This window comes from Aythya fuligula, chromosome 3 (assembly GCF_009819795.1).
Source record: "Aythya fuligula isolate bAytFul2 chromosome 3, bAytFul2.pri, whole genome shotgun sequence".
Classification (NCBI taxonomy): Eukaryota; Metazoa; Chordata; class Aves; order Anseriformes; family Anatidae; genus Aythya; species Aythya fuligula.
This window is the reverse complement of record NC_045561.1, coordinates 107558019-107572303: the sequence shown is the minus strand read 5'-3', so window position 1 is coordinate 107572303 and position 14285 is coordinate 107558019. Positions and strand designations below refer to the sequence as shown.

The window sequence follows — 14285 nt, the reverse complement described above, 5'->3', positions numbered from 1 at the left end:
TGCAGTTTCCAAATCTAGTTCTGTAGCTGAAACATCTGGACTAGAACTTCTAGTGCAAAAATCAGTTAGCAAGCTGTTGTTACAGTAGGAGTTACTGTTAATCCGTGTTTTCTCATACAGGTTCTTAGTGACAGGAATATTTATTTCTGAAACATGGACCCATGGGAGACCAGGTAAAGCTGTTGTGAACTGTCCTCACACAGAAATTTTTTTCTTCGTTATTATTGTTGTTATTATCATTTTTCCATTTCCTTTCAATAGTTTAGAGGAGGATTTCTTTCTTTTTTTTTTTTTTTTTTTTCTTCTTGTTTTTTTCTATTCTAATAAAGATGTTCAGCTTGGGCCACCCAATTCAGTGGCTTCTTGAACCTCTTTCACAATCCTGTTTCTGTTGCTACAGGTAGTAATGTTGGCTGGTGGCTGGCCAGGCATGGTTACAGTCATTACACTACTACATTTTCTCTTGGAAGTGCTTCTGGATTTTTTTGTTTGTTTGTTTATATTATGTATTTGCACTCTCTAACATCCCTTGACAAGAGATTCTGAAGTATAAATATTATGGTATTGTTATTTACGAAGCAGAATATGAAGTTGCAGGTTTCTCTTTATGTTACTGTTAATTCTTAACTTACTGATTTTTTGACACAGGACCCATGAGTTCAGAGTGCATGGAAAACTTTTTGCGTATAACACTGAGGGTGGAATACTTTGAGGACAAATACTTATCTTTTTCTGCTGTTGGTAAGTAGATAAAGAAGATCTTGGAGACAAAATTGCACAAGGTGATGTCTTGAAAATCTTTTGAGGTCTTTCTATACTAGAATTCCCTGGATCTCATGAAATGTATAGAGCTATTGGAAGTATGTTACACCTCATTGTTATTATTATCTTTAAAAATGTCTTTATTTCTGTTTAACCTATTCTTTAGTTTTATTAAGTTATAACTTAGCTTTATCAAGTCTAATCATGGCTGTCTTTGCACTCAAACTAAAATGCACAATGTAGGAAGATATGGTAGTTGTTAGACATGTTGGTGGATTTCCCTCCTGGTAAAAATATGCCCGAGTAACCACACATACTATTTGGAAAGCACAAAAGCTGAAGCTGACGCTACACTACTGGTTTTGCATAGATGATTCCCCACTTCTTTGCTTATAACTAAGGGGCCTAGTGGATTATTAAATTATCTGGGGCCTCTGACTACAGAATCAATGAGTGGTGTGTTTCTGTGGAAAAAACACCACAGAGTGCCCTTGAAGGGTGAAATGAGTTAACTTTGCTCAATAAACATAATCAGATATAAAGCTATAAAAATGCAAACTCAGTTTTGAACTAGCTCTTCATGTTGGTTGTCTGACTAGATATGATCTGCTGTACTGCACCCATCTTCCTAGAACTTTAAACTTGTCTTACCCCTCTTAATATATGTTTCTGTTTGAGAACCTTTACCCATACATCAGTAGACTCTGCAATTGAGATATGTATGGCTTGAAAATGTAAAGCAATTATTTTGGGCTTAAAATCAATGATAATTTTGTAGTTTAAATTCAAGCTAAGCTTTAGTGTGCTTATCATCCTGATAAGACTCCTAAAGGGTCTCCATTGGCCAGCCAGGCATTAGAGAGAAACGTGAGTTTATGCCAGTCCCAGAACTAAAGCCCCTGTGTTGTGAGTTGTTATCATTAATCACCCATGACAGCTTTGACACTGATCTGTGTCTGGTCTGTACTTACTGGGGCTTCCTCCCCAATCCTTCAGGATTTCACATCTTCCCATATTGGTCATTTATCATCTTAGCCTTTCAGTTGCTATGTTTCCTGTCACAGTCTGTTTGTAGCTTTACTTTTATCTTTCTATTTATTTTGATACATAGCTTTATCTCTTTGCAATTTTATCTTAAGTTTGACCTCAAGGTATACTGCTGGGCCATAAAAGAACCTGGGCCAGCTGAACTCTAGGGACAAGGGAAGACTGCTGGGGGAGTTTGCAGAGCAGGAGTCGTACTTATTAATACTAATCTTAACTAATTTCCTATAGATCAATCTGGCATAGCCTGGGAGCTAGATGAGGCCCTGGCATCACAGTGTGGCTATACAGTAACTTACAGCAGCTGGAATAACATTGAGTTTCGTGCTTCTGCACTAAGCTGCCATTCTTACTTGGAGGTAAGTCTAATTAATATAGTTGTTTTTTGTTTTTTTTTTTTTTTCAGTACTGATGCTGTGTATGACCTTTACACAAAAGATTAAAAAAATTATTGACAGGTATTAACTGAGGGGTCATAATATCTTGAACATCTACTAGCAGAATGTTTAGTTCTCTTCAAATGTTTCCGGATATCTGAGAATACACCATGGTATTGACACTTCAATGCCCTACAGAATAGGACAGATGAGCATATGAAGAAGCATATTACATATGTGTCCTAGAAGTGCAAGTGCCTTCTACTGGATAAGAATATGAAACATTTTTGTGTTATGTAGATTCTTACAGGCTAGTTAACCAAGGAAAAAACAATAACAGTATGGAGGTGCTTTTCTGTGCAAAGTCTCATGGGTGGATTTCTTAAGTTAGGTCACAAGGATAGCTGATGTCCTACTAGGAAAAATGTGTCTAATGAATGTTTCCCATGTCCGTGCAGAAAGACACATTCACAGTAACTATACAAGTCAAAGCATCTCATACCCCTGATATGAAAAATGCTTCAATTCACCTAAAAAGTGCAAGTTGTCGTTATGGCCCATGGAGTCTGAGAGAGTTACTATGTGAAACTAACTACATGGAGGTAAGCACTGGAAGACTTCATCTTTGTAATCAGATTAAATGCTAGGAATGGGAATTGGAACAGACTTTGAATATCACACTATGAAAGACTTATTGGTGAAGCTACAGCAGCATCTTGAGCTTAGTGATATATTTATTTTTTTTATAGATATCTGAATAGTGTTAATAGCCAGTAAAGTTGTGAAATAATTTTCAAAAGGTTAAGGTTGAATGGCATCTCAACAAATGTTGAGATAACAAAGAAACTTTCCTTCAGAAAGCACACCTACTGAACTTTCTGGGAAGAACTGTAGAGAGAAAAAGAACAATTCCTCTTTGAAGCAGACATGTTTGTAAGAATGAAGCCCTGACACTAACTGGAAGTGAAAATGCTGAAACTAGAGAATGCTTAAAAAAAAAAAAAAAGCTGAAATGAAGTCGACTATGGATAATACACTATTATGGAATAAAATATCATGAGTTCTTGACTTGAAGAGAGAAATGAAAGATTTCCCTTAGGGAAATGCTGGTCTCTATTCTTAATCTCCTACTGTCCTGAAAGTACTTTTAAAAAAAAAAAAAAAAAAATTGTGAGATGTTCAAGACAAGGGGGTTGATGGTGACGCTAAGAAGAAGAGTGACTTTTTTCTTCAGGTTTCTGTCAGAAGGGATGTTCCACAGACTGTAAAGGACTTAATTGAAGAAGAGTCTGAAGACTGGACTCTTGCCTTTCCAGAGGTAAAATTACAGTTTTTCTTCCTAATAAGAACGAGTACTACTTCCAACACAACCATCCTATGTCCACACAGTATAAATTGTCTTTTCAAAAACTACATTTAAGTAGGAAGAGCAGAACTTCTTTACAAAGTTATAGAGATTTTAATATATATTCGAAATACAGGCAACCTGTAAGCCTTATCTCCAAGGAAGAAGTAGGGATGTATTTCTCAGACAACCTAAAACTCAGGCCTTCCCCAGGCAAAAGGGTACGCAACAAAAATTCTAAGAACCCATGGCCTAAGAATGAACTCCAGAATGCCTTTTTTTTTTTTTCTTGGACCCTATATTTTTAGTGTAGCATTGCAGTTAATCTCTTTCCCCATAACTTATCTCCATACAGGAAGAGGTGTATCTTTTTTTTTTTTTTTCAGTTCAATATCTGTTTGCTTTCAATATGGAAAGCTTCCTCTGTGTGATAGGCTGAGCAGGGCAAAGCTTGAGAAGTATCACAGTAGTATTTGCAATAAATAAACAAAATTTCTGTGTAGTTCAATACATAAATCATCCAATATAGTAAGTCACTTTGAACAGCTTGTTTAAACTGTTAATGAATTTCTATGGGCAGGCTAAGTCAGGAGAAGCCTCAATATGGCAAATAGTGTTTCATCAACCAGAAGAGAAAAGGGCTCTGCTTGTGAGTGATGCCTGGAGTGCTGGCTATGGACTCAACACCACAGACACCAGGATTCTGCTGCGAGTACCGTATAATGCTGCACAAACTCAGCTGTTAAAGGTTGGTACACTCAGTCTAACCCAACAAGTTGTCAGATTATATAGGTCTAAACAGATCTGTTCCTGCAGGCTCAGGGAATTACTTTTTCTGCAGTGAGATCAAGTACATTTTACAAACAGCAGTGGATGATCCTGATGGTGGATACTGCTGTGGCATGTCCTGTAGGTAAGGAATATGGTACCTCACCCCAATGTTTAAATGTAGGGAATGTCTGGTAACTACTGTAATGAGCTGACAGTTTTCCTTTCTGGTCCCTAAGATGGTGTGGATTACGCTAACAAAACGATCATCTGGACAGTTCCAAAATATATTCAAGCACTCTGTACTGGAGCAACTAGCTTTAAGGATGTTCTTGTTGAAGCTGGTGTGAATCTACACAAACTCTCTGTTGAAGAAATGGCTTCCAGGAAATACGTGTTATCTAATGATTTTGATGTGATTACAATGAAGGTACCAATAGGTGCAGAAGGTGGCTATTACAAGGTTAGTTGGTTATATTGGATGGCAGGTAAATTATTTTCTGTTGTAACTGTGTGGTGGTGGTGTGTGTTGTTTTCCTGGGGAGGAATAATTTTTCATTCTGGTCATTACAAAGGGGAAAAGGTTGGGGAGGAGGAGAGGAGGGAAAGGGAGGGAGAAGGGAAAGAAAACATATATCAAACATCCCCAAAACCCTGACCAAAGGGTTCTTTTAAACATCACTTTGTGAAAACTTTTTTCTGATAAATGGAGATGGACAGAATCCTATAAAGAACTATGATTTCTATCTTTCCTCAGATTAACACAGATTTGTTTACCTTTCAATCCTGATGTCATCTTCCTTGAAGACAGTCCTAGCTGGTCTATAAAACATGCATAGATTGTCATATTTTCCACAAAATGTTTAAGATCGAGAACATATGCCATTTGTCCTCAAGACCACATATCAGGATGCTTTGAGACTATACCTCTAAATCGAGTCCCTTGGAATGAACTCAGTCCTAGGCAAACATCATAGCTGAACTTCAAAAGGAGAATGCAAGAGGAGTTATTTCACTGATAAAAAATTCCCTGTTTTGAAACTAGGAGGTGGGGAACAACCTTCAAAAGGTAGTCTCCTGAGTATCCTGAGATAATATAAACTCTTAAAAAAAAAAAAAATACAGCCTATTATAGTGATACAGTAAGTATGACACGAGTGCATGATTCCTCACAGGTGCTGGTTTTTCAGACTTCCTTCCCAGCATAAAAGCAGAGCCACAGAGATGAGGAGGACAATTGTTTGGAACTGTAGCTCTATCTGACCCTGTAATGCTGTGATACAGTTTGTACTTCATATATGTCATGTTATGTTAAAGGATGCTGGTTATAAAATTCCAGACTTCTGTGAACAGTGGACAGCATGGGGCAAGATACTGCATCAACCTGTTCTTGGAACACCAGTGGGAGGATAACAAATGGGGACTAACCAAACATACCATCATCAAGGAAATAGAAACACCATTTGAACTAGTAGAACTCACTGTAACCAACAGTAAGTATCCTAACATTGAGTTTACTGAAGGTTTTGGTACTGACAGGATATTGATGCTAGTATGTTCCTTTTCAGATTCTAATCTGAGTGCAAGGATAATGAATGTGACAGTGGGAATGTTCCTCTTGGATGTGGAGCTTGTGAACTTGACCATTGAGGGGGCAACTGTCACAGTACCTGAGGCTGTTCAGCATGGGTATCGAACATATGAGATTAAATATGCTAATCAAAGCAAAGCCTATGTAATACATGTGTCATTTGATGCCCAAAGCATTAAGAAAGAGGTGTGTACTAAGAAAGAGCAGCATACCATGGTGTAGAAATGATATCACTCAGTATTTTTTTTATTTCTAAAAATGTTTTATTTCAGTATTTGAGAGATGACATAAGAACATACACACTGAATGTCACACTGGAGTTCATCGTTCATCCAACAAGTGAGACCTTCTCTGTCCCCATTGTTACACTATCTGCTATTAAAGATGCTGGTAAGCTAGAGAAATCTATGCAAAACTGTATTTATCTGGCTGCAATTTACCTGACTGTGAACTCAGCTGCTAACTGGGTGAAGTTCAGCTAGTGATGCTGTCAGTACCAAATAGTGCTATTAAACTCTGATGACACCTAGCATGTTGGCTGACCCTTAGCTGTATTACAGTACTGCCCAGTGCAAGGGGGTTTTGTGATGAGAACAGCCTCCATCTCCACATCATTCATGGGAATGTGGACCAGAACTGGATGCCCTTCATCTCAGGCCGACACCTGACACCAGGGGCTGCACAGAAGTACAACTACAGTCTGAGTGATAATGGTACTCACTTGGCCATCTCTGTCCCTTTCCTTTCTTCCCTCCTGGACTATGAGGTAAGGATACCAGTCTGTATCAACTAAAAGATGTGCTAGCTATGAGATGAACATGATATACTACACCCTTGTAGATAAAATGAAGCTTTCAAAATAGTTTCCATTTGGATAGACTTAAAAGGCTTAAAGAAGGACTTTTTTTCCTTGGAAGAACATTTATTTCCCTTGGCTAATGTTGGCAGTACTAAAGGGCTGAAGAACCAATTAATGGTAATTGCACAGGCAATCACACTTGTTGTATTGTGAATCTACTGAAGAAGTTCTGCATCTGCTTCTAGGTTAAGAGGAAAAATCTCTTGTGGGTTTAGTTTTGGTCAAAGACAATTACCTCTGGCTTGTGATAACCTCCTCCTAGTTCTTTAGTTTTTCTAGAAGAGTAGTGGATCTTCATTTAACCTGTGATAATCCTCTCTAGGAAATTCATACCTCTGGAGTATTGGCTTCACTCCATTTAACCTTAAAAGATGGAGTCACCTTGGCTAATAAGGACTTCTCAGTTTCCTGCAGATTTTCCCCCTCAGAGCTAATACGTAAGTATACTGCCACTGATATGTTTAGCTTTTAATGCTCTTTGGGTTGTGTAAGTCACATAAGCCCACACTATCTGAAATGTTTCTAGATCTTACACTGATGTGATACCATATGTGCCTGTCAATTTTTCTGCCAGGTAATATGCTACAAGACAACTCAACTTAAGGTCTGTAGGAGATATATCACTAAGCTCTACATCTAAACGTCTTTTAAAGACCTCCAGGGATGGTGACTCCACCACTTCCCTGGGCAGCCCATTTCAATGCCTAACAACCCTTTTGGTAAAGGTCTTCCTAATATCCAACCTAAAACACCCCTGGCGCAACTTCAGCCCCTTCCGCCTTGTCCTAGGCATGTGGGAGAACAGACCAACTCCCACCTCGCTCATCAGCCTCCTTTAAGGTACCTGTAGAGAGCAATAAGGTTGCCCCGAGCCTCCTCTTCTCCAGGCTGAACAAACCCAGCTCCCTCAGCTGCTCCTCCGAAGACTTGTTCTCCAGACCCCTCATCAGCTTCGTTGCCCTTCTCTGGACTCACTCGAGCACCTCGATGTCCTTCTTGTAGCGAGGGGCCCAAAACTGAACACAGTACTCAAGGTGCGGCCTCACCAGAGCCGAGTACAGGGGGACGACCACTTCCCTAGCCCTGATGGCCACGCTGCTTCTTACACAAGCCAGGATGCCGTTGGCCTTCTTGGCCATCTGAGCACACTGCTCACTGCTGGCTCATATTCAGCCGACTATCAACCAATACTCCCAGGTCCTTCTCTGCCTGGCAGCTTTCCAACCACTCCTCTCCCAGCCTGTAGCTCTGCTTGGGGTTATTGCGCCCCAGTTGCAGGACCCAGCACTTGGCCTTGTTGAACTTCATGCAGTTGACCTCAGCCCATCGGTGCAGCCTATCCAGATCCTCCTGCAGAGCTTTCCTACCCTCAAGCAGATCGACACACGCACCTAGCTTGGTGTCATCTGCAAACTTACTGAGGGTGCGCTCGATCCCCTCATCCAGATCATCGATAAAGATATTAAAGAGGACTGGCCCTAGTACCAAGCCCTGGGGGACGCCACTAGTGACTGCCCTCCAACTGGATTTGACTCCTTTCACCACAACTCTTTGGGCTCAGCTATCCAGCCATTTTCTAACCCAACAAAGTGTACACCAGTCTAAGCCACAAGCAGCCAGTTTCTTGAGGAGAATGTTGTGGGAAATGGTGTCGAAAGCCTTGCTGAATTCAAGGTAGACCACATCCACAGCCTTTCCCTCATCCACCAAGCACGTCACTTTGTCATAGACAAAAGAAAAATAGACGTAGAAAAATCTTTGGGAGAGAGTGAGACATTCTAGGAAGAGAAAGGTGAGTTAAATTGTTAGTTGTCTAGTGCACACTCTATTGGTGTTAACTTTGAGAAAATCAAGGAAGTATTGAAGTCTTTTTAAGATCTTCATCCTCGTGAGCTGCTAAAAGTCTTGTTAGTAAACCCATACAGAACCTCTTAGTTGTACTAAGCTACAGAACAGAACAACTGGAGTCTGAAGAACTGATTTGTACTGAAAAATGTTTTTGTTTTTTTTCCCTCTTTCAGAGTGTCTTCCCAATGGCACTGTGGTTATTACTGCAGTGAAACTGGTAAGACTTGCAGACCTGGATACCAGCCTCCTTGTGTTAAGTGACAGAAACTGCAAGCCAAGCCTAGTAACAGAGAAGACTGCAACTTTCAAATTCAATGTGAATACATGTGGAACAAGAAGAAAAGTGAGTGCTTAGTGATATGAAGTTTACTCTTTATTGAGATAGGTTTAGTACTAGAACTGCCAGAAGCTCAGAGCTGAGTAGAAGCTGCAAAAGGTCACAACTCAAAAGTAGTCACTTTCAATATGAGGCAGACCTAAGGTCCTTTTCTGAGGATACCAAATTCTGTTGGGCTGAATTTTGAAACTTCACCTTCCTAGTTGGTGAAAGAAATTTTCAGAACCAGATGTGCTTGTTTTCTGAAACCAGCATGTAGTCTGACACTTCATGAATTGTTTAGTAAGTCTGGAATGTGATTTTTTTGTTGTTGTTGTTGCCAGTACATACTGATCTATTATAGAAGCTGGTTCTGTATTACTAACGAATACTTAAACCAGCATTAGAGTGAGATTCTTCTTCCTGCCACATACTGTTTAAATAGAGAGGCTTGAGAGAGGAGGGGGGGGGGGAAATAATAGATCAAATCACTTTCAAATTCTAGTCACACCAAAAGCAGCTTACTTCTCTGAATGCTAGGCAATGATTCTGATAACATAATCAACAGAACTCCTTTTTTTGTGGTCCAGTGCACGTCTTTCTGTGGTGCTATGTCATTCAAGATATTGTTACTTGATAAGTTACTTCTTGATAATGACTCTGTTAGCTGTAGCTTGCTTTGGTTCAGTAGGTGCAGGACAGTAACTTCTCACCACTTCCAAGTGTACTCTACTCAGAGCCATCTGCCAGTCAGATGGAGGGATGTGGATGTTTTTTAAAAAACAAAGTCACTTCTAAAGTAACTGTCCTGTTTGTAACAATATGTATCCTTCAGTTTAATAGCACATCAATAACATATGAGAATGAGGTTATCTACTTCAGGCCTGGAAATGATTCACCAGTATACAAGTAAGTGACATTTCCTAGAGGGAGGCTGTCCAAATTGTTTTCTAAAATCTAATGTTAAGCCTCTTCCCTCAGATTAAAGTTTGTATGCTTATACACAATCAAGCAGACTGTTGATGTCCGTTATGAAACTAAGAAGAACCCGTCATCCAGTATTAAGCCAGGGTTTGGCTCTCTTGACCTCTCATTGAAGCTTTTTAAAGGTAACTTCATGATCAGAATTTTTGGAATAGATGGTGTTGAAAAGGACCTCTGGAGGTTATTTTGTCCAACTACCCTGCACAAACAGGGTGACCTAGAGCAAGTTGCCCAGGACTATGTCCAGGCAACTTTTGAATATCACCAGTGTGTACTGAAAAATATCTTCAAGGCCTCTGAGAGAGGTTGTACCTCCAGAATGCAACACAAATGATTGAGTATCTACAGTGGATCATTCCAAGTGCAACCAAGTCTCATGGTTTTTCTGCTTGGTATGAGCACATCAACTTCTGTGTAGTGGATGTGATGGCAGTACTTGAAGTGAGGTGAGTGGAGAAATTACCACAAACCACAATAACCATAACTTCTGCCAGAAGGAAGCTACATGCATTACTGCTGTAAAATGGTAACACTGCTGGCAAAAAGTTCTAACTGAAGTCTAAACAAAAACATCACCCTGATTGGAGTGGACCTGATGCTTTTGCTTTGTTACCTTTTTAAAAGCAGTTTTGAATGAGTCTGACTTAAAAGATTTTACAGAAGGAAGTTTCTCTCCTCTAGATATTCAGAGCCAAAAAATACAGTTCAAGTCTTTGCTTTCCTTACTAGTTCTTATTTTTCTACCATCATGGCCCTATTTGTTGACATCTCTTTTTTTTTTTTTGTGCCACTGTGATAGAGCAAATAGGGGTGGAAAGCAGAGTGACTCAAAGCTGGTGAATACCTACTCTGTAAAAAGGAAACTTTGCCATCAATGTTCTCTTCTAGATGAGTCTTATTCTGACCTCTATCAAGAATTGGAATATCCTGTGGTAAAATACCTGAAGGAAACACTATATTTTGAAGTAGAACTGCTGCAGCCTGCAGATCCAAGACTGGAACTAAACCTGGAAGACTGCTGGGCTACAAACTCAAAAAGTCAGGACAGTCTTCCACAGTGGCCAATCCTCATAAATGGGTAAGGAGAGCTTTTCTCGTGTGTCTGGTAACTGCTGAGCACAAAGCCTCTAACGTTAGTTGGAAGGAAAGAGTAAGAACAGAAGTCACTTGGGAAGGATTTTTGGTCCTAAATCTGTATTTGTTATTAATCTGTGAAGGGCATGAGGGTGCCTGCACATTAGCTATGCCTTCTGGTGTTAGAAGGTCACCAGGGGTTGGCAGAAATACTAGCTTCTAGCTAATATTTATAAGAGAATAAAAAGTAACTATTACTACAACTAAATACCATGGCAAAAGACAGGGACTGTGACTGGGAGAGGCTCTATCATCTACTACCATGGCTTGAGGAAAAAAGGAAATTTCCTCATTTCACCTCCTTGCTTCCAGAAGGACCTTGTCAAAGTGATAAAGCTTTAGATTAAATACACTTTCTTTTCATTTTCCCAAAAAGGTGTGGAAACAGCAAAGACTCTCACAGAACAGTCTTCCACAAAGTTAATTACAGCACCAGAGTAAAATTTCCTCAGCACCTGAAGAGATTTGAAGTGACAATGTTCACCTTTATAGAAGGCACTACTCCATTACAAAAGCAGGTGAGATATCTCTGGCTTGCTGTGCAGTGATCTCAATGCATGAGCCTGGAGTAGTGCATGCAGCAAATACTGTAGAAGATCTCGGCTGGCCAGGTGCTGCTGGATGCTATTAGCCACCTCCTTTAAGACTTAACACTATAGGAGTAATAAATAGAGACTAGTGACTCATCATTCATTTCATCTCATTTGGAATCAGTACATGTATCCAATATTTGCCAAATAAGACTCCCTGTACACACTACAAATATTTTTACCTTGTAGCTGTATTTCCACTGCAGCGTGGTGATCTGCAGCACTATGGCACAGCCTTCCAACTTCCTTTGTCAGAGGAGATGCAATCCTGGGAAACATAGACTTGGTAAGAAAAGCATTTCTCAAGTCATTCCTGAAGCTTGCTCAGCAGCACAGCATATGCTCTCAGGAGCTTTGTCAGATGGCAGACTCCTAGTCCTAGTGTGTGCTGTACAGAATATTAAAAGCTGAAATGTTTCATTAGACCGCAGTACAGAACCACAACCGCATGGGCAAGCATCATCTGGGGCAGTGCTTATTAGGAAGGAAAACATGACTGGCAGAGGTAGGTATCGCTTTTAGATCACATTACTGATATGCTGAATGTACTGCTCATTTAACATCATGCACAGAAGCCTTTTTCTCTCCTCTCTGTAGGTGAATACACTGACTTTTGACAGAGGCTAAAAGACTAAACAGAACTGTATAGTTTTATGAATTTTCAGTTAAATAGCCTATGCAAATTCAGTCTGCCCCGACTTTCAAGGACACTGCAAAATACACTGTCTACTGATGAAACTGTCAACTAACCATGTATAGCTGTATCTTTGTCTCTTAATCAACTGTAGTGTGTTGCTCTCTTCTACTCCTCTAGAGTCTAGTAGTCTTGATCTCTGTGTGACTGGCATCTGACCTAGTCTTCTCAGCTAACATGTCTGAAGTTTGTCTAGCTACTTTGCAATTGGAAGCATTTGTTTTGGTGTAGAAAGGGAAAGGTAGCAGCAGATGTAATGTCAACTGCAAATCATTTGTTATTATTCACCTTAAAACTTTTTTAAAAAAGCATATAAAGTGTTGCAGGGACCTTAATATCAGTAATTTTTTTTTGAAGTAACTGGGAATAAATATATTATTTTGTAGTGGCAACTGTCAGAAAACCTGTAAGCTGTGGATGGATTTCACTGGAGGGTTGTGGCTCTGCAATGTCAAGTTGCCTCCCTTGGTTGTGGGGTAAATCAGTCACAAGTAGCATCAGTAACTCTGCTTAGCAGAGTAATCTGTCACCCTAAAGGAAAAAAGCTTTTAGTGGAGACTTACAGTAGTAATGATAATACATGGACTTCATCTATAAAGTGTTTAGGATTTTTCCTTGTTATAAGGTATGCTAAGTAGGCACTCCTGTCAGATAATCCTGTCCTTTTTTTTTTTTTTAAATGGGTAGAAGATTTCTTGACTTCTTTGCATCTGAGTAGTGATATAAGAGGAGTTTAGATCCAGTACTGTATTTTCCTGTTCTAAGGAAAGACTGCTTAGCATGAATCATTATTGCTTAGAGCCAAAGACACAATAATGGGTGGTGTACAGGGCTGTTTGCTTTTTAACTTTATATTAAATGAAATTCTACTACAAGGGATTGCTGTGAAAGGTACCTTGAGCAAGAAACTATCCCATGAATCTATTTGTACTTTGTGAAGAAAAACACAAATATTTGTAGCTCTGCTGTTATACCTGTACAGAGATTCCATTAAACTGATCATTCTATAATTTCAAGATCATGTTTCAAAGTCTTGTCCATCTTCCAGTTGTCTGCTAGGTGTATCTGTAGTTAATGTTTCTGGGGGGGGGGGGGAAAAAACAGGGCTTCATGATGAGTGACAAAAAGTCCCTAGCTGTGCCTCAGGACTGTCCTCCAGTAGAAGAGGCTATAATGCTAAATTAGTCTTCTTTCTTCTCTGGTTGGTGAAGACTAAAGTTATGGAGCTATGATATTGAGGAATGAGTCAGCAAATAAAGTGTCAGCAAGGAAATGAAAGGAAAAGGCAAAACTTGTAAGCCTGATGAGACTTGACAGTGATTTTCGTGCTTACTGTTTTTCCCTATATTAACTGAATGGCTTAGGCACCAGCTATTCCTCAGTCTGTAGGCATGAGCTATTGAGAATTCACAGGGCACATCTGTAATGTGCTACTAGGGCTTTGCACCTAACAGAATACAAGTATAGTCACTTTAAGTGGTATGGCAACTTCCCTGTACATCTTATATCATGCTGATTGTCTCCCAATAAATAAGCCTGGTCTGCAGTGCTTCCTCTGAGGAGCTGCAGCTTTCATCTGCCAGTGATCTACCAGCACAGTGTGGGCTGCCTTGGGTAGCCTGAGCCACCTTCTCCCCTCTTACAGGGGTGGGGAGGAAAAATGTAATATCCAGGAACAGATGTGAGAACCAAGCATGAGGAAGGGTCAGTCTATCATGAACTCTGTCCTTGATGTGGTTTCCTGAGTCTGATACTTCTCTTCAAACCAAGACTCAAACGTGAAATTGTTTAATATAAATGCAGTATTTAAAATCTTTCATCTATAGAGATGTGTTCTCCCCCGGGTTAGTCGACATCTCAAGATTCTCCCTATTGACAGTGATTTAAGAGCTGTAAAAAAAATAAAGCTATATGATGCCTATTTAACTTTTTCTCTACTCTTTAGTCTTCTTTAAAAAAAAAAAAAAATTGTT

General features: G+C 39.7%; 1 protein-coding gene across 1 annotated transcript in view; it reads left to right on the top strand.

Moving 5' to 3' along the window:
• Nucleotides 1-653: 653 nt before the first annotated feature.
• Nucleotides 654-14285, top strand: part of LOC116488272 (zona pellucida sperm-binding protein 2-like) — a 46049-nt gene continuing 32417 nt past the window's right edge. Inside the window, exons 1-18 of the mRNA XM_032185749.1 lie at nt 654-741; nt 2038-2165; nt 2642-2785; nt 3418-3501; nt 4109-4276; nt 4345-4441; nt 4536-4759; nt 5636-5789; nt 5865-6073; nt 6160-6277; nt 6448-6653; nt 7069-7183; nt 8768-8937; nt 9746-9819; nt 9892-10019; nt 10783-10972; nt 11405-11546; nt 11808-11904. Coding sequence (XP_032041640.1) covers nt 654-741; nt 2038-2165; nt 2642-2785; nt 3418-3501; nt 4109-4276; nt 4345-4441; nt 4536-4759; nt 5636-5789; nt 5865-6073; nt 6160-6277; nt 6448-6653; nt 7069-7183; nt 8768-8937; nt 9746-9819; nt 9892-10019; nt 10783-10972; nt 11405-11546; nt 11808-11904 — 2536 coding nt within the window. The remainder of the gene's footprint in view (nt 742-2037; nt 2166-2641; nt 2786-3417; nt 3502-4108; nt 4277-4344; nt 4442-4535; nt 4760-5635; nt 5790-5864; nt 6074-6159; nt 6278-6447; nt 6654-7068; nt 7184-8767; nt 8938-9745; nt 9820-9891; nt 10020-10782; nt 10973-11404; nt 11547-11807; nt 11905-14285) is intronic.